This window comes from Phytophthora cinnamomi (genome assembly GCF_018691715.1).
Source record: "Phytophthora cinnamomi strain GKB4 chromosome Unknown Contig126, whole genome shotgun sequence".
NCBI lineage: Eukaryota > Oomycota > Peronosporomycetes > Peronosporales > Peronosporaceae > Phytophthora > Phytophthora cinnamomi.
The window spans coordinates 361,468-378,180 of NW_027151059.1; the positions used below are offsets into that span (position 1 = coordinate 361,468).

General features: G+C 58.1%; 12 protein-coding genes across 14 annotated transcripts; 5 read left to right on the forward strand and 7 right to left on the reverse strand.

The window, feature by feature from the left end:
- Nucleotides 1-100: 100 nt before the first annotated feature.
- IUM83_10855 (Drug/Metabolite transporter (DMT) Superfamily) lies at nucleotides 101-1,339 on the reverse strand (the record flags this gene model as incomplete). The annotated part of the gene is made up of 1 exon (XM_067935379.1): nucleotides 101-1,339. The coding sequence occupies one exon, from the start codon at nucleotides 1,337-1,339 to the stop codon at nucleotides 101-103; it is 1,239 nt and encodes a 412-aa protein (XP_067780652.1).
- A 1,353-nt stretch (nucleotides 1,340-2,692) lies between these two features.
- On the forward strand, nucleotides 2,693-3,157 carry IUM83_10856 (S-adenosylmethionine:tRNA ribosyltransferase-isomerase; the record flags this gene model as incomplete). The annotated part of the gene is made up of 1 exon (XM_067935380.1): nucleotides 2,693-3,157. The coding sequence occupies one exon, from the start codon at nucleotides 2,693-2,695 to the stop codon at nucleotides 3,155-3,157; it is 465 nt and encodes a 154-aa protein (XP_067780653.1).
- Nucleotides 3,158-3,271: 114 nt separating this feature from the next.
- Nucleotides 3,272-4,078, reverse strand: IUM83_10857 (the record flags this gene model as incomplete). Of its 2 annotated transcripts, none has more annotated exons than XM_067935382.1 (1): nucleotides 3,272-4,078. In XM_067935382.1, the coding sequence occupies one exon, from the start codon at nucleotides 4,076-4,078 to the stop codon at nucleotides 3,272-3,274; it is 807 nt and encodes a 268-aa protein (XP_067780531.1). The 2 variants fall into 2 exon arrangements, with proteins under 2 accessions (XP_067780531.1, XP_067780532.1); XM_067935381.1 differs by having other exon boundaries at nucleotides 3,272-3,637.
- A 340-nt stretch (nucleotides 4,079-4,418) lies between these two features.
- IUM83_10858 (Glutamate-rich WD repeat-containing protein) lies at nucleotides 4,419-5,885 on the reverse strand (the record flags this gene model as incomplete). Its single annotated transcript, XM_067935383.1, has 1 exon — nucleotides 4,419-5,885. The coding sequence occupies one exon, from the start codon at nucleotides 5,883-5,885 to the stop codon at nucleotides 4,419-4,421; it is 1,467 nt and encodes a 488-aa protein (XP_067780657.1).
- Nucleotides 5,886-6,188: 303 nt separating this feature from the next.
- Nucleotides 6,189-7,410, forward strand: IUM83_10859 (Phytoene synthase; the record flags this gene model as incomplete). Its single annotated transcript, XM_067935384.1, has 4 exons — nucleotides 6,189-6,298; nucleotides 6,376-6,448; nucleotides 6,541-7,011; nucleotides 7,108-7,410. The coding sequence occupies 4 exons, from the start codon at nucleotides 6,189-6,191 to the stop codon at nucleotides 7,408-7,410; spliced, it is 957 nt and encodes a 318-aa protein (XP_067780535.1).
- Nucleotides 7,411-7,768: 358 nt separating this feature from the next.
- On the reverse strand, nucleotides 7,769-8,629 carry IUM83_10860 (uncharacterized protein; the record flags this gene model as incomplete). Its single annotated transcript, XM_067935385.1, has 2 exons — nucleotides 7,769-8,020; nucleotides 8,135-8,629. 2 exons carry the CDS (start codon nucleotides 8,627-8,629, stop codon nucleotides 7,769-7,771), a joined length of 747 nt encoding a protein of 248 aa, XP_067780559.1.
- Nucleotides 8,630-8,909: 280 nt separating this feature from the next.
- Nucleotides 8,910-9,539, reverse strand: IUM83_10861 (uncharacterized protein; the record flags this gene model as incomplete). The annotated part of the gene is made up of 1 exon (XM_067935386.1): nucleotides 8,910-9,539. One exon carries the CDS (start codon nucleotides 9,537-9,539, stop codon nucleotides 8,910-8,912), a length of 630 nt encoding a protein of 209 aa, XP_067780557.1.
- A 190-nt stretch (nucleotides 9,540-9,729) lies between these two features.
- On the forward strand, nucleotides 9,730-10,698 carry IUM83_10862 (BCCIP family protein; the record flags this gene model as incomplete). Its single annotated transcript, XM_067935387.1, has 1 exon — nucleotides 9,730-10,698. The coding sequence occupies one exon, from the start codon at nucleotides 9,730-9,732 to the stop codon at nucleotides 10,696-10,698; it is 969 nt and encodes a 322-aa protein (XP_067780558.1).
- Nucleotides 10,699-11,438: 740 nt separating this feature from the next.
- Nucleotides 11,439-11,908, reverse strand: IUM83_10863 (uncharacterized protein; the record flags this gene model as incomplete). Its single annotated transcript, XM_067935388.1, has 4 exons — nucleotides 11,439-11,442; nucleotides 11,553-11,623; nucleotides 11,707-11,813; nucleotides 11,878-11,908. The coding sequence occupies 4 exons, from the start codon at nucleotides 11,906-11,908 to the stop codon at nucleotides 11,439-11,441; spliced, it is 213 nt and encodes a 70-aa protein (XP_067780560.1).
- Nucleotides 11,909-12,568: 660 nt separating this feature from the next.
- IUM83_10864 (uncharacterized protein) lies at nucleotides 12,569-13,015 on the forward strand (the record flags this gene model as incomplete). The annotated part of the gene is made up of 1 exon (XM_067935389.1): nucleotides 12,569-13,015. One exon carries the CDS (start codon nucleotides 12,569-12,571, stop codon nucleotides 13,013-13,015), a length of 447 nt encoding a protein of 148 aa, XP_067780562.1.
- A 226-nt stretch (nucleotides 13,016-13,241) lies between these two features.
- IUM83_10865 (glucosidase 2 subunit beta-like protein) lies at nucleotides 13,242-14,290 on the forward strand (the record flags this gene model as incomplete). Its single annotated transcript, XM_067935390.1, has 2 exons — nucleotides 13,242-14,151; nucleotides 14,220-14,290. The coding sequence occupies 2 exons, from the start codon at nucleotides 13,242-13,244 to the stop codon at nucleotides 14,288-14,290; spliced, it is 981 nt and encodes a 326-aa protein (XP_067780561.1).
- A 418-nt stretch (nucleotides 14,291-14,708) lies between these two features.
- On the reverse strand, nucleotides 14,709-16,526 carry IUM83_10866 (Radial spoke protein 1; the record flags this gene model as incomplete). 2 transcript variants are annotated; one of them, XM_067935392.1, is made up of 3 exons in its annotated part: nucleotides 14,709-15,134; nucleotides 15,641-16,160; nucleotides 16,231-16,526. In XM_067935392.1, 3 exons carry the CDS (start codon nucleotides 16,524-16,526, stop codon nucleotides 14,709-14,711), a joined length of 1,242 nt encoding a protein of 413 aa, XP_067780564.1. The 2 variants fall into 2 exon arrangements, with proteins under 2 accessions (XP_067780564.1, XP_067780565.1); XM_067935391.1 differs by lacking the exon at nucleotides 16,231-16,526 and having other exon boundaries at nucleotides 15,641-15,988.
- Between the last annotated feature and the right edge of the window lie 187 nt (nucleotides 16,527-16,713).

A 16,713-nucleotide genomic window follows, 5' to 3' on the forward strand; every position in this document is an offset into this window, starting at 1 on the left:
TAAAGCTCTGAAGGTAGATAGACACGAACACACAAGACACCTTGTCGTTTTTGAGAAGTAAAGAGTGACATTGTTGGTACATTCGGGGTACGGTAGCTGCTCATACGATCGCTTCGAGCTCCCGTCGAGAAGTAGGTATCTCTTTCAAAGGCTGCAATTGCCGTACTGACCGCCGCATCTCCTGTCGAGAGGTGCTGTTGGTGTGTACGCTGTTACTACTGACTGTGACGACAGTTGGTGGTGCGAGGAACGGCTCCAGCTCGCTCGTATCTGCGCTCTTCTTCTTCTTGGAATTCCACACGTTCGAAGGACCAACAGTAGCAGAGGCAACGTCAGCTTCCGTTGGCTTGACCGACACGAGCGGCTTATCATCCGTTGCCGTAACTACAGGAGGGTTGAGCGTGTACATCGCTGTGCTGATCGCCACCAGAGCCATGGCCACCAGCGCGTAGTGGCCGAACGGCTTCCCATTGAAATGCGTCTCCAGCAGCGCCGTCAGGCCCATCCCTCCCACCACAGCGAAGCTCTTCTCCACATTGCCGCAGTCTCGAATCACAAAGCCGACTAATACTCCACCCAGCGCCTGGCACACGAGCGCCGCGATTGTCATGACACTCCAGCCTTCCCACATGCTGTCCTGCGAGTCTCCTTCCGTTCTGCCCGTGGCGGGCATGAGTCCGCCCTGCACCACGGCCAGAGCCATGAGCGTTACCTCCCCTAAGAAGCTCAACTCCACCGTCACCATGTATTGGTTGCGATTCTCTCGCTGCAGTGCGCGTTGGATGATGCTGCCAGCCAGCGCGGACAGCACGGCGCCCAGTAGCGCCTGGTACATGCCCGTGAACACGGCGGCGTCGGTGGCTCTGGCCTCCTCCTGGCCCTTGTCCGCCGCCGACGTCGTCATGAGCACCGCGGCCACACAGAGCAGCCCCAGAGCCACGATCTGCAGCGGAGACTGGCGCGTGCCCAGCAGCAGGTACACGAGCAGCGCCGTCCAGATGATCTTGGTCTGGTTCAGCACGTTGAACGTGACGCCGTCCAGCGCCACCACGGCCGCGTGGTTCAGCAGGTTCTGCAGCACGTAGATGAGCGCCGGCAGCACCGTGGTGGCCATGGCGGCGCGCAGCTTCCACGTCTTGAGCTGGTTCACGAGCCCCGCGTCGCCGCGCGTCAGGCTCAGCGGCACCAGCGCCAGCAGCAGCTTGAGGAACTCCACGACCCCCACGCGCAGCCGCACGTCGCGCGCCTCGCTCGCGTACCAGCCCATGAGCACGGGCTGCACGCCTACCTGCACCGCCAGCAGCAGCAGCAGCACCGCCTGCCGCGCCGTCGACGCCATGTCCGCGGTCTCGGAACTGGGGGAGATGAACTGTGTTATCAACTGATTTGTAGTATTCATGAGACAGCTGGGATCCACTTGACGAGCACGAGGCCTATTAGAGCTGCTGGTGGTGGGCAGGAGTCCGGTCCGGCTGCAATCTGGCTTACGGTACGCTTGTGCAGGGCACAAAGTGATAAGCTTAACAGCTTGCTGGACCCTTATTCTTGCTGCTGGTGAAAGGGTATATTATTTAGGCCTCCCATTTTTGGTGGCGGATAAGGTGAAAGGCGAGCACTGCATTGTCGATTGGTACTGCTGCTCATCAGTGTACGTATAGACTACTAACTGCTGCTGGCATTTAACCTGCTTGGCTGAAGGCGAATGCGGTGGTCGCGCAGGGCTCCAGGCGAACTGGACCCATGTCAAAAGCAAGCAACACGGGTCGATTCCTCAATGCAAAATGACATGAATCCGTGTGCAACTTGCACATGTGAAAAATTGTCTTGAGCCAAGCAAATAATGCACAGTACATGTGTCCATTCTGTTGTCTCTTCACGGTCCGCCACCAAAGCATTACCATACGATGGCATCGTAATGATGCACCAAGTTGTTCATTTCTGCCAAGTATAATAACTGTGATCGCTTTTCACGTCAACTGAGACCACGAACCGACTTCTTTCCGACTAGCTCGCTGCGATTGGTCGACTCCGCCACCAATAAAGACACGCCATTGGGTAAAATCGCGGACAGTGGCACCTATGTAGAAGCTGATCACAGCAAGCGGCTGGCAATCGCGCAGGATGCCCCTCGTGGAAACGCACACCGGGACACACGGCGCCTCTGGCTGCAGACGACCCCATCCCAGGAGCCCCAGACGCGCTGCACTCCACAATTGCAACCACAGTTCTCATGGCGAAGACGTTGCAGCGCTCCGCGGCGCTGCTGCTCGTCTGCGCGGTGTGTGCATGTAGAGTTCCTCAAGTCGTCGCGGATGAATCCGCAGATGCTGCCAAGCTCCTGCTGGGGGCAAGGACTGAGTCAGTGGACCCGCTTCGAGCAGGTATATCAAGTATCGGCAGTGTCGCTGCTGGCTGTTCTCAGTGTCGGGACAGCGGCAACTGCTCAGTTGCAATGAACGACACGTCGTCCGGAGTGTTTTGCGGAGACCTTCATGCTGCAGCGAGTGTGCAGCCGTGCTGCTGTCCATACTACACCGAGTGCCGAGTATCGAGCAAGTCAACGACGTGCGAATGCGGTGGGGTGTGGCCATTCCCGACCCAACACGAAGCCCGTCGCCACGAGAGACTTTCAGCAACGGAACCAGCAAACGAAAGTGAGAGCCAAGTCGAGGAAGAATTCCCACACGATCCCATGGACGACCAAATGTCCGTGTCCACGGAGATCCTGATCCACTTGTCGGCGTATCTTGCGCTATTTGTGTTCGCTGTGTACGTGGACCAGTGGGTCGAGTGCTTCAGCGACTTCCGAAGGAACCAAATGGTTGCCTACGGTGAGGCGGTCGACATGAAGTTGTTGCGCTTTCGCCAGCGGTTCGGCAAGCGGCGGCTAGACTCTGAAGTGGATACTGCCGAGACCGAGGACAACCTCCCGCTGCTGGTGCTACAGTCACCAGCACCGTCATCGTCGCCTGCGTTTACTTTCGATGAGGTCCCAGAAGCCGAGCCAGCAGATGCCGCTGAAAAGGAAGGAGAGGAGAAAGAATCCGTGTCAGAACATGTCGTTGTGGTTACAGTCCCAGTTGATGTCGTCCAAGAAGTGAGTATGAGTCCGCCAGAGTCACCATCGGAACTGCAAGAAATCCCGTTAGAGAAATAACAACTATCCGTCCCAGTCGTAGTCACCACCCGTGTACCATAATATCAAAACTACATTCACAACAACCTCAAATGTTCGCCAGTTCCTCATGTCAGCAAGAACGCGTACCAATTACTAGACAGTTTGGATCGAAGAGCCATCTTGGTTTTGCCTGGCAGTGTCCGTGGGCGGTTCCTCAACTGAATGGACACCCGCTTCAACATCATCGTTCCTTGTGGCCTCTTCCGTTGGTGACGAGGACTGAGGTCGCAGCGGCGTCGTGTCGTCCTCCACACCAGTTCCTAGTTCGTCAACCACCTCCACTGCCACAACAGCAGCAACAGTAGTGCCTGCAGTAGCAGCGGCAGTGGCGGCGTTCTGGTCCCTCGCCCGCTCCTCGTCGTCGTCCGAGTCGCTGTCCACGGTATCCACGACGCTGTCCTCGCCCCTGGCGCGCGCCGCCGAGGGCGAGCTGGCCAGGAGCTGGTGGTTGCTGTTCATGACCTTGTACGGGCCAGCACACATCTTGTCGTAGGCCAGCAGCGCCCAGGCGATGAGCGAGAGCCCCACGAAGAGGTAGAAGCGAGTGGTCATGATCTCCTGCTCGCGCGCGCCGTCGAAGCACTCGCACGAGTCCGAGAAGATGGTGGTCATGCACTCGTTGCGGAAGGCGCAGCAGCACGGCTGGAACGTGGACAGCACGTCGCCGCAGAACACGCCCGCCGACTCGTTGTGCACGGCCACGGAGCAGTTCTCGCCGTTGCGGCACATGGCGCAGCCGCGGTCGGCGGGCGCGTAGAACTCGAGGCCGTTCTGGTGCCGGATCATCATGTGGTCGCCGCCGCCGTAGCCGAACATGGCGTCGTGCTCCGCCTGCACGGGGTCCAGCAGCGCCAGGCAGAGCATCAGCGCGAGGCTGGAGACATTTAGGGAGCGCGCCATGCTGCGACCTGTGCACGGTACCAGGGAAAGTGGTGGCCGATTTGCCTGTGGTCCGCCCTTCGAGTCGAGAAATGGTTCGAAAACGGTCTGGTAATATATACTAAAACATGGAGGGGACGTATTTGACAGGGGTATTTTTCGGTATCCCTAGTATGAAGTGTGAATTAGATATTATAGGATATAAGTTTATAAGTTTTCTGAAAACGAAAATACGGTAGACGCAGGTTGAAGCTGGCTGCAACTTGCCACTGCATTTGCCACAAGCGCAGCGAAGGCAAGAGGGGCGTGCAGATAAGGAGAGTCTATTGAGCTTGTCACAAACGATAGCGCAGGTCTTTATTTACGAAATATTAGCAGGCTTGAAGACGTTGAAGCCGTCGCCGGCCGTGCTCATGAGCACGCCTGGGCACTGCGGGTGGAAGTGCAGCTCCTTGATGTCAGTTTGGCCCTGGTGGATGAACAGCAGCTGCGGCGGCAGGTCCAGCTTGGCCTCGCCGTTCTCGCCCTGGACGGGCACGGCGGCCTCCGCGTCCTCTTCGACGGACATATCCCAGACGGAGATCTGGTTATCCGCGCCTGACACCGCGAGCACCGACTCGTCGGTCGGGTGCCACTCGATAGACGTGACCGGCGCCGTGTGGTACCGGAAGTGCGCCACCGGGTTGTCGGCCTTAAAGTTACGCAGGTCCCAAATCTTGAACGAGCCGTCGTCCGAGCCGGAGGCGAGCAGGTAGGCGACGTTGCGGTTCCACGAGATCACATTGACGTCGTCGTCGTGCGCTGCAACGTCCAGCATGCTGCCAGCCTTCCGCCGGGTGTCCCAAATGCGCACGGTGCGGTCCGCCGAGCACGACGCGAACACCGAAGCCTCTGTGGGGCTCCACTGCAGGTCCTCCACCGAGCTCTTGTGGCCCGTGAAGGGCACCTTGTCCACGCTCCACGCGCCCTCCGAGTTGGCCCAGAGGTAGATGAACTTGCTGCAGTCACCCGTAACCAGACGTCCCGCCTGCACCGGCGACCAGTCCATAGCGAAACCTTCATCAGCGTGTCCCGAAAAAGTGTACACCGGCGCCTGCTTCGCCGGGAGCGGGGCACCGGCCTTGCCGTCCAGCGACTCCAGCTGCTTGGCAATGTCCCAAAGGTGCACCTTCTTGCGGTCCGACCAGGTGGCCACGATGTTGGAGCTCTGCGGCATGCAGCGGATGCGGTTGACGCCGCCAGGGTGCGGGATCGAGCGCGACTCCAGCACGGGGTCGCCCTCAGTCTCGTCCTCCGAGTCCGAGTCGTCGTCCTCCGAGTCGGAGCCGTCGCTGTGCTTGGTCTTGTGCAGCTCCGACATCTTCATGACCGTGATCTGGTTGTCGTCCGGGTTGGTGGCCTGCGTGCCCGCCACCATGAAGACCGTCATGGGGAAGCGCGTGCGCACGGCGCCGAGGTTGTCGCGCACCACGTCGATGCTGAGCGACGGCCACTCGGCCGTCATGGCGTAGTACATGTCGTAGGCGCTGCTGTCGTAGTCCAGCACCTCGTCGTCCTGCAGCTTGTCCACGCCGGGCATGAACACCTTCTTCACTTGCTTGTCGGCCTGCTCGTCGCCGTCCACGTCCATGTCCACGTCCTTGTCGACGCCGTCCACGACCTCCTCGTCGCCGTCGCTCTCGACCATCTCCTCGTCCTCCATGTCGTCGCCGAACGGGTCCTCGAACACCAGGTCCTCCTCGCCGTCATGCGGCTGCTGGCCCTGCGCCGTGTGGCGCTTCACGTCGCTCGAGAACTCGGCGGCCGCGCGCTTCTTCTGCTGGCTCATGGCTGCTAGTAGCTCAAGCTGTTGCTGTTGCTGTTGCAGTAGCTGTAGCTGTAGCTGGTCACTACGGCAGGCAGGCAAGGGCAATGCGCGTCGGTAGCGATACGCGCCGAATGACAGGCCGCGGGCCAATGATGCAGGTCACCACCGGTGCAGCTTGCGTGATTGGCCATAATTGAATGGCCGCGATGAACAACTACTAACTCGTGTGCGCCACGCTACTCATGTGGCACACAACAGTTAATACTGGTACATGTACCAGTATGTGCCATTTCGGTGGTTGTTCACGCTGGAAAACGAGCGGCCATGCTGAGCTCCTTGCGGCGCCGTCCGGCGGTGCTGCTGCCGCGCAGGGCGATCGGCGCGGCGCGTGCGAAGCACAGCAGAGAAGACCTGGAGATCCGCGAGTCCGTCAGGTCTGTAGACCCGAATCAGAACCACTGTAGTACCGTGAAGTACCCGGTTTTGACGCTGCATGCACCGTTCCCCACAGGAAATTGGACTACGACGGATACCTGTGCGGCCTGCTGCTGCCGGTGAAGACGCGTCCGTCCTTCTTCGCCATTGTACGCTGCTGTACTTTAATTGTAGTATGAGATGAATTGCATTGCAGGAGCTAACGCGTCGTGTGCTTTGATAACCGAATGACTGACCGCAGCGCGCTCTGAACGCCGAGATCGCGACCATCAAGGACTCGGTGCACAGCAACCAGATCACCGGCAAGATCCGCATGCAATGGTGGCGGGAGCGCATTTACAACTTGTACGAGGTGTCGGCCTCTGCGGGTGCGGAGCGCCCGCAGCAGTCGACGCTGATGCTGCGCGGTCTGGACAAAGCGGTGCATGAGCACGACCTGACCCGGAGGTGGTTCGAGCGGATGCTGGACGCGCGAGACCAGGATCTTGACCGCGAGGAAGTGCAGAGCTTACATGAATTGGAGGTCTACGCGGAGCAAACAGCCTCGTCGCTGCTGTACCTGACGCTCGAGTGTCTTGGCGTCCGTGACGACACGGCGGACCGCGTGGCAGGACACGCCGGCGTTGCTATTGGACTCGCGACGCTGCTGCGTGGCACGGCGTATCACAGTTCAAGGCAACAATCTTATCTTCCCGAGGACCTCATGAACAAGGTACGGATCAGAGATGCAATTAGTGGATTTGGTTCCCAGAATCCTTATGCCTAACGTTGGTTTGTGTGTTGTTTGGTCGGTGTTGTGTTCGTCTAGCACGGGGTAACCGTGGAAGATCTGCTTGCTGCTGTTGAAGACCCCAAGCTCGGCGAGAAGGTAGCGCCGGTGGTGTTCGACGTTGCCTGCCGTGCAATGGAGCACCTTCACGAAGCTCGTTCGCTCCGGAAAGATTTGCCTAGCGAGTCGCGGAGAGCGTTCCTGCCGCTGGTTAGTTCTTCGCTGTACTTGAAGGATCTGGAAGCTGCCAACTTCAACGTCTTCGCATCCGAGCTGCAGCAACGCAATATGCTGCAACTGCATTTTGATGTGTTGAAGCACTTCTTCTTGCGCAAATACTAGAGCTCTGTAGACCTGCACCACGCGACCCGGGCAATTCCTCGCAAGATAAACGATATACACTTATACGATGCACGTCTCCTCCTTCTGTTTCTTCTTCATCGGTTTCTTGCATCGTATTGTTGCAGCTTCTACCGCTGATCTCGAAAAATTACTTGCTTAATTGAAGAGGAGGCCGGCGAGGAGCGCTCCTATGTCTTGCTTCTCGCAGCTCCTTCGCCCCGGGCCGTAAGATATCCATACACGGCAGGCAGACCTTCGTATCCCTTCGCTTCGCACATGTAGCCCGGCTCTCTGGTCGCTAAGCCACCTCGACAGTGGCAGAAGCGCCGCAGGACGGTGCAAGGCACCGCCGAGGAAATTAATTCCTCTGCTTCTTGGCGGATCCTACTGCTTTGCTGCCACTGTTGCCGCTGCTGTTGCTCCCCTGCTGCGGCTGCTGTTGCTGCTGCTGCCCGCCCGAAGACCGCCGCTTGGCGTCCAACGCAGCGAGCTGGCCCTGCAACTGGTCCTTCTTGAGCTTGACGCGGTTCTCGAACTCGAAGCCGCTCTTGAAGTAGTCCAGACGCGACGGCGCCGAAATGTGCAGCAGCTCCTCCTCAATCGCGCAGGCCTGCAGCCACACCACAACATCAAACAAGAAACACCATTAAATGCCAATGAAAAAGACATCGATACTCCCACATCCTCCCCAATCTAAGCGGGGGGTGACAGATATCATGCTCACCACTTGCAGCAGGTCCTCGTAGGTGGTGCAGCGACTCGTGTAGGCGTCGCGGATCTTGGAGCGCACGGCCTGGCGCTCCTCGATGGTCAGGTACATCCGCCAGTCCTGCATGGTGGAGGACTGCGAGACGCTGCGCGTGGCGGTCGTGGCGCTGACGTTGGTGCTGGCCGCGGAGGCGCCGCCGCCCGCGCTCGAGAGGCCGCCGCTCGTGGCCCCTCCGGCGCGGAAGGCCGAGGCGCCCGACGGCCGGTTGAACACGCCCGAGGACGTCACGGCGCGCAGCATCTGCGGCGGGTTCGTGCTGGGCGTGGCGTGCAGCACCGACGGGATCGAGTTCATGTTGTTCATGCCCACGCCCAGGTGGCTCGCCAGCCCGCCGGCGTGGCCGCCGTGGCCCACGCTGCCAGCTGCTCCGCCGCTCAGCGTGCGCTTCAGCGACGGGATGGTCTGCGCCGAGCCGTTGGCGGGGTCGTTCTTCATCTGCCCGAGGTTCATGGCGCCTGTGCTCACGTGTGCATGCACTCGCCTTCTTTGTGTTATGCTGGTACACAGGGGGCCTGCTACTGTACCGAAAAATCAGCGCGGCGGCGATTGGCTCGCTTTTCGGCGAATGGGACGGCGAACAGCTGGCTTTCTTTAGGGGGGACTTTAGCGCGTTAGGTTTGTTACATACCAGTCAAACGTCTGCTACATACATGTACCGTATGTAGCAGACGATTTGACTGCAGTTGTGGCTGGTTATCACCGAGACCCCATACTCTATGCGGTCTTATCACTACTGCACCGGATCATGCGGCCACACCACGGGCTGGAACGCGTCGCAGTACTCGTCGAAGCGCATGTTTAGATGCGTCTCGAGTGCGTGGATCTGTGCTGTTGCGGCCGCACTCGGCGAGGCGTCGACGCCCGCGCGCCGTTTCCACTTCCGCGCCAGCTCGCGCGTTCTGGCCGCCTGGATCTCGCGCTGCAAGTGGCCGGAGCGAGCGGCGCTGGCAGCGGCGAGAGCTTCGGCACTGAGTGCTTGCCTCTGCTGCCTGGACTTCGGCTTTGGTTTCTGCTTCCTTTTCTTGGATCCGGAGTTGCGCTTCTGCTGCTGCTGCTGTTGTTGTTGCACTTGCACCGACGACTGGAACCGCTCTCGCCACTCGTCACTCAGCACGTATCCGTACTCATACTCGCCATCACCACCGTCGCTGCCATCCTCTTCTGCGTCGTTATGATTCGCAATTTCAGCGGTGATTGACTGGTCAACAGATTGATAGTTTGCTGCCGAAGCTGCAGCCTGCCACTGCGCGAACGTCGACGGCGTGAGCCACTGCCCGCTCTGGCGCTGCTGCTGCTCGGCGAACACGCGCGGCCAGGCCTCCGGGAACGGGAACGGCGGCGGGATGAACGAGCCGTCCATGGCCTTATAGTCAGGATACCGAAACCGTTGATCGCAGCAATTGAGAACCGATACGTACCGATTTTATTCCGGTATGTTACATAGTAGGTTCAACCCGATCGCTATGCCTTTTCATGGGATTTTCCACTTGAGCCAGTCAAACAGCGCAGGTCACTTATCAACCAGCAGCTCCGAGCCGACAGGTACAGGTATGCCGCCCCAGAAGAAGCGCTCGCGCGGCTCCGGCAAGGCGCCGCAGGACCCCTCGGCCGCGCAGCATGAGGACCACGAGGTGGAGATGATGGAGGCCGACTCAGACAACGACAGCAGCGACGACAGCGACGACGACCTCACGTTCGCCGCAGCCCCCGCCGGCCAAAACGACGACGACGACGACTCGGACGACGATATGGACGGCGGAGAGGCCGCAGCCGCCGGTGGCAACGTGAGCGTGGACTTCCTGTTCTCGGACCCGCGCGAGGCCCACTTCCACAGCGTCAAGCAGTTCCTGCTGGCCTACCTGCCGCCGTCGCAGCCCTTCGACGTGTCCGGCCTCGCCAACGCCGTCGTGGGGCAAGTTACGGCCGGCACTATGGTCTGCGTGGAGGGCGAGGACGACGTGTACGGCTTCATCACGGCCCTGAACCTGCAGAGCTTCGCGGGCGAGACCAGCATCCAGCAGGTGCTGCAGTACGTGACCAAGAAGTGCCCGGCCTCGGAGCTGCCCAAGCTGCAGCAGATCCTCGGCGCCAAGAGCGTGGGGCTCGTGCTCAATGAGCGCATGGTGAACCTGCCGTACCAGCTGGTGCCGGCGCTGCACTCGGCGCTGCACGAGGACATCGAGTGGGCCATCGAGAACGAGGACTCGCAGGAGCTGCGCGACAGCTTCAAGCTCGACTACTTCCTCATCCTGGCCACCTGCACGGAGGAGAAGAGCGGCAGCAGCGGCGCCAAGAAGGGCAAGAAGTCCAAGACGGCCTACGAGCAGACGGCCAAGTTCTTCCACAACTTCGAGGACGAGTTCCTGGAGCAGGAGGCCGAGATCAGCTTCTCCTTCGACACCCCCCTCACCGAGCGCGAGCGCGTGGACAAGAGCAGCAAGACCACGGTGGTCATGCTGCTCGAGCGCGAGAAACACAAGGCGGCGTTGGCCAGCATCTCGGCCATGATCAACGTGTAATTAGAATATTTAGCGCTCGCGTTTGACCCCTGCCATGGTTTCCATTGCGCTCGTTCTATCTGCGCTGCATTATCTGCTACGATTGACTATTCTTCGCCATCCAGTCTTTCGCTAGACCAATGCTCGTTCGAAGATGCCGCAGTTCCTCTTCCTCTTCGGGTCGAAGAAAGCGTCGACTCAAATGGGATGCCGGCGCTCGAGTGGAGCTGCCATCTTCACCACGGCAGTCGTTGTTATTCAGTCGGCTTGTTCTGGTTTGGTAAGCTTCGTCTTCAAATCGTGCTTCGAGAGAGATGCCGTTTTTCCAGTACGAAGGACCTTTTCGCAGTGGCGACAACGGTGAGGCTTGCCATTCATCAATCTCACGAGTAGCTAAGCCATGGGGACTGTGAGCTCTTCTGCCTGACAAACGGTTAGAATCTGGCTTTGATACTCGGTTGTGCTTCGCCGCTGCCTTCTTTTCGCTGCTGCGACGAATTGGAGTGGCCAGCTCGCTCTTGACACGAGTCAACGACTCGGGCGAAAACGCTGCTAGCTTTTCCTCCAGCGCTTGCAGTTTCGCCCGCTGCTTGGAAACCGGAGATGCCTGCTTCATTGACGACACTGTACGCCGCGGAGAGTGAAGCGGATTCTGACAAAGTGGTCGAACGCTTTGGTGCCGCCGTGCTTTGGCTGAGCTCGCAGAGCTGTTCCCGGTGGAGACGGAACTGGAGTCCGGTTGCTGGTCTATCATGTCATTATTACCTACGACCAAATCCTTCAGCAGCGCGTGCTGGGTTTGATCTTGAAGCTTCCTCGCTGATGCCAGGATGGTCGCATCGCATTCCTCTTGTCGTTTCTGAATCGAGGCGTACATTTCATCTTCGATCTCTGCAACCTTATTTAGGTATTGTTGCTGGAAGACCTCCAGGCGTAACGCGTAGCTCTACATGAGAGCAGATGAGAGATAAATCAATAACGCTAGCAATGGTTTTGTCGACTACACGAAACACTCGCACGCGCTCTTACCTCTCGTATAAGCCTCACTTGGCCCTCCAGCGTGCGTTCTTCCTGATTCTTGACGAATTGGAGCTCATCTATAGCCTGCTCCAGCATACTCTGCACCTGGCTGGTGTCTGTTTGAAAACTATTAGAGTCCCAGAGTCAACGATTAGACCAATATACTGTGGTGAAACGTACTGGAGTCGCGCTGAGCCGAATGTCGCTTCATTTGCTCCCACAGAGAGTTCATGTACTGATCGATAGCTGTTTGTAATGGCCTCACACACGAGTTGATGGGCTGGTTTAGTCTGTCCAGCGCTCTTCTGTTGGTTTTGACGCCGGTATCGCTTGAAACACTGTCTCTCTGATGATCCACGGACTGCCGTCGTTCTTCAAAACTAGTCCTAGACGGCTTTCTCTCTACTCGCGACTTCGCTCTAGCTTTCGGGCTGCTTCTTCGCCGCTGCTGGTTGCTATCTTTCGCCCTGGTTTTTGGTGGACGATTGAGGAAGATGCGACGCAGTCGCCTGAACTTCTGCCGAGCCTCGCTCTTCCCGTCCAGCCCTAGATCGAACCCGTCACTGGAAACGTCGCTCTCACAGCTACTTTCGACCTCGCTTTCACTGCTCAAGCTGCTTTCACTGCTGCTACTGTAGCGTCTGGTACCTCGGTCGTCCTTGTAGTATGTCCTCCGTCCTGTCATGGTCGAGGCAGCAGCGCTAAGTGTCAATTGCGATACCAGCGTGTTGTTTCGTGCCCTTTCGAGCCACGGGCTCAGCAAAACTGACGTCACAATGGTACCATTCGAGGGGTACATGTTGAAGTTGTATGATACCGATCAATCAATCAATTATTCATTCTCACGCCGGGTCTCACTCAAGCCTTCGGTATGGGCGTATTGGGCGCGTTTTTCGCGTACGCGAGGCTTGTGGTGGTGCTGGTGGGCCGGGTGGTGGTGAAGTTGCTGAGTATAGGCGCGGCTCCGTTCGTGGGACTGAGCCGTAGCGTCCTGGGCAAGCCTCAGGTCGAGGCACCCGACGCGGATAAGCAGCTACTCGGGACCGAAGACGTCGAAGAAGCCGTGCACAAGGACGTCGTGGACGAGTGGGTCGATGTATCCGACGAGGACGGCTGGGAGTCTGGAGGACGGAACATGCTGGACGACAACGACAAGCGAGTGCACAGATCTCTCGAGTCGAGCACCGAGGACGAGCTGATCGAGCTGAGCGACGGAGAGGAGATCCGCTCTCCGATCTCCGCCCTCTACCCAGCCAAGCGACGCAGTCCTCCGCAGTCCACAACATTGACCGCCAGCACAACGACACCGCTCCTCTAAGAGAGTCTCAAACTCAGACAAAGCCAACCAGACTGTCTAACAGAAATTTAACACTATCCAACGATAACAACTCAATAATTTGCCAAGCCAACTATTATATTAGATCCACGCCAACATCGCTGTCGTTGCTGTCATATCGATCATCCCTACCGTCGTTGCATATGGTAGTCGCTATTTCGTCCAATCACAGGTGTTCGTAGCTCCTCGCGACGTGGCATTCGCGACTATGGCGCCGAGCTCCGTGAAGCGCTCGCTGCTGGCGTTCCTGGTGGCCGTGATCGTGGCCACCGCCTGCATGTTGGTGCTGGCAATGCAAGTGCCCAGCGTGGCGGCTGTGCACGCGCCTTCGAGCGACTTCAAGCGCTTCGGCATCGGCGAAGTGGTGGACGAGGACGATGACGATGATGACGACGACGATGACTGGGACTTCATGGACGACGACGCCATCCTGAGCCTCTCGCAGCAACTTAACGCAGGGGCACGAGGTGATACCAAGCACAGCAGTGGAATCTGCGTGGATTCGTTGCCTGTGGAGCTCGTGGACGACGACTACTGCGACTGCGAGGACGGCAGCGACGAGCCCAACACCGCGGCGTGTTCCCACGTGCTGCTGGGCTCGTTCAGGCCTCCGTTCGGCCGGCAGTTCAGCTGCAAAGCCGACGACAAGTTGGTGTCGCTGGCTGCTGTGGACGACGGCGTGTGCGACTGCTGCGACGGCAGCGACGAGAGGGAGGGGCTGTGTGCCGAGACTTGCGAGCAGCAGTGGCAGCAGAGACTGGAGAGGCTGAGAGGGAGGCTGGAGATGCTGCAGAGAGGGCAGAGGACCAGGAAGGAGTACTTGGCCCGAGCTGTGGACAAGGTGAAGACGCTGAACGAGGACTTTGAACGCCTGGAGGAGTCGTACCAGGCCGGACAGAGAGCCTTCGAAGAACTGCAAGGTCGCGTGCAGCAGAATCCGGAGCTGCAGGGACATCTCGAGCAGTCGTACAGTGTGCTGCGCAGAGTGCAGTACGTCGCGTACGTACAGAGTCGTGTCGTTGACCCTGGCACATTCACGGACGCCGCGTGGAAGCCTGCATTCTCGGAGCTTGTGGGCAAGTGCTTCTCGTACACGGTGGACGAGAAGGAGCTGAAGGGTGGAACCCCCAACGTCATCCCTCGCCAGTATGAGATGGTGTTTTGCCCGTTCCAGAATGTCTCGCAGACAGAGCCGTCGTACCCCAAGTGGACGAAGGCAGAACGCCAAACCAAGGTCGGAGTGTCTGCTGCGGATGAGAATGAGGAGGAAGAAGAGGTTCCTCGCCCCATTCGCCTGGGTGTCTGGTATGAGTGGTTGGATTCCGCAGGTTTTGCACGTGTGCAGGACTATAACCATGGTGAGCCTTGTGCTAATGGCCAAGAGCGTCAGACACGTGTGGAGCTCTCGTGTGGTGATACCAATCGCGTTGTCGCTGTGGAGGAACGTGAAATGTGTGAGTATGAGATCCGCTTCGAGACGCCAGCGGCGTGCGAAACGAAAGAAGAAGAGGCTTTGCTCGACGAAATTGCTCGGGTCCAGCGATTCCCGAAGCAGCAAGAGCAAGATGGTGGCAAGGCGGGCGGTGAGTTTGAGGGTCACGAAGAACTATAGAGGTAGTGTCGTTGTGATAGAATGAATAAAGCTGTGTTGGAGTTGGAATGGCTACGGTTCGCCTTACCTCGACACCAGCGCTCGTAGCAGGGACTGCTGATGTGCTTCAGCGGCTTTCTGGTCTTTCTTGTGCTTCAGAATCACCGCTTCCTCTTCCGCGCTGAGCCATCGCTTGCGCTCACCGCGAACAAACTCGCCATATCTCCATCGAGTATTTTCTCCGTGACCGCCGAAACCATAACACGCTACACCCTCGACAAAACCGTTCACGAAGCGGCCGTGAAGACGATATCCGTTGGTGTACAGCAATTCACCTTCGCCGTGCCGCACATTTTTCTCGAACTCGCCAACGTACTGCACAACTCCGTACAGCCCCATCGGGCCTCCTGCCGCCAATGTTAAGCCAGGCGTGTCTTTTTCTAGCATGTCCTTCGTCATGAGCGTATCAAACTCCAAAGGAAGGTAAACCCGCTCGCCGTGACCATGAAGCTGCCCGTGCACCCAGTCACCACGCCACAACTTTCCATCAGGCGATCGCAATGCGCCTTGCCCGTGAAAACGGCCACGCAAAACACCACCTTCATACGTCGTTTTGCCTCGACCTCGATGCCAGCAACCAGAGTCCTCGGGAAATTCATACTCGCCATTCCACTCCCAAATCGTTCGCTTCTGTTGCTCAGACTCACATGACGAAACCTTTTGTTTCCTTGTTGGAGTCTCAGTCTCTGGTCGTTCTTCCACCTCGGGAATACCTGGCGTAAACTCATAGATGACGCGGGCCCCTCCAGTTTGATGCCCGCAGCAGTATTCTCCGTTGTAAATCAAGACTCCACGCCCTCCGTTTGTTTTGCGTTTTCCTCGAGGTTTCACAATTATTGTGCTCGTGTGCAAGCCTCGACCATGCATTTGGCCCTCCATCCAGTCACCCTCGTACCGATCACCATTAGAAAACACGCGCGTACCATTGCCATGACGCTTCGACCGTACAAACGTACCCTCATACACTCCCCCGTCTCGATACACATAGCGGCCTTCACCGTGAAGATCTCCATTTTCGAAGTTCCCGTCGTACGTGTCGCCATTTGCAAAGCGCATTGCCCCTGGACCTTTCTGCAGACCACGCTCAAATATCCCCACAGCAGTACATCCATCGCGTTCAAGGACGCCGGTACCGTGAGGTTCATCGTCTTCCCACGCACCTTCGTATCGTCTGCTGTTGGTTTTGTTAGCTTCGGCATTACCATAGGTTCGAACTCCTTGTCCATGCCGTTTACCGTCCACGAACTCCCCAACGTAAGTGCCGTGAACTCCTCCGACTCCATACGACATTCGACCGAAGCCATGGAGATTATTGAGCCGAAAGCCACCGGTGTATGTCGATCCGTTGCGACAGCGCAATTCACCGTGTCCGTGACGCAAACCATGAACAAACTCCCCATCATATACATCACCCGACGCTCCGTACACGCAAACTCCTCGACCATCGTACAGGCCTTGCTTAAGCTCGCCATCGTACTGATCACCACTACGGGTCTTCCAGGTACCGCGGCCATGTTTGAGGCCACGTAGAAATTCGCCTTCGTACTTCTCTCCACGCAGCCATTGCTTCGTCAACGGGTGCTGTGACTTGGGCACATGTAACACTCCAACACCTTCGAACAGGTCGTTCGCGAACTCGCCCGAATAGCTGCCACCTGAACCAAACGTCAGCACTCCTTGGCCATGACGCTTGCCATCGACCCACTCGCCGTCGTACACATCGCCCGTCGAGTATTTCAGTCGTCCACGCCGGTGAATGGATCCATCGTCGCCGAGCCGCCACAAGCCAACGCTGTAGATCACGCTTCCTCCAGCCTTTGCCGCAGGTTTGCCGCTGCTCATGCTTCCCGCTCGCGGCCTGCGACCACACACAAGAAAATAGATATCTCGGCGGCTCTCCAGCAAAAGCACTGTCAACAAGCAACATCTAAGCACACGCGACCCGCGCACACAGTCCGCGGATCCATTTCATTCTCCTCTTATCCCTAAAACATGCACAACAATGTTTGGACACATTCTCGTCAGCTCC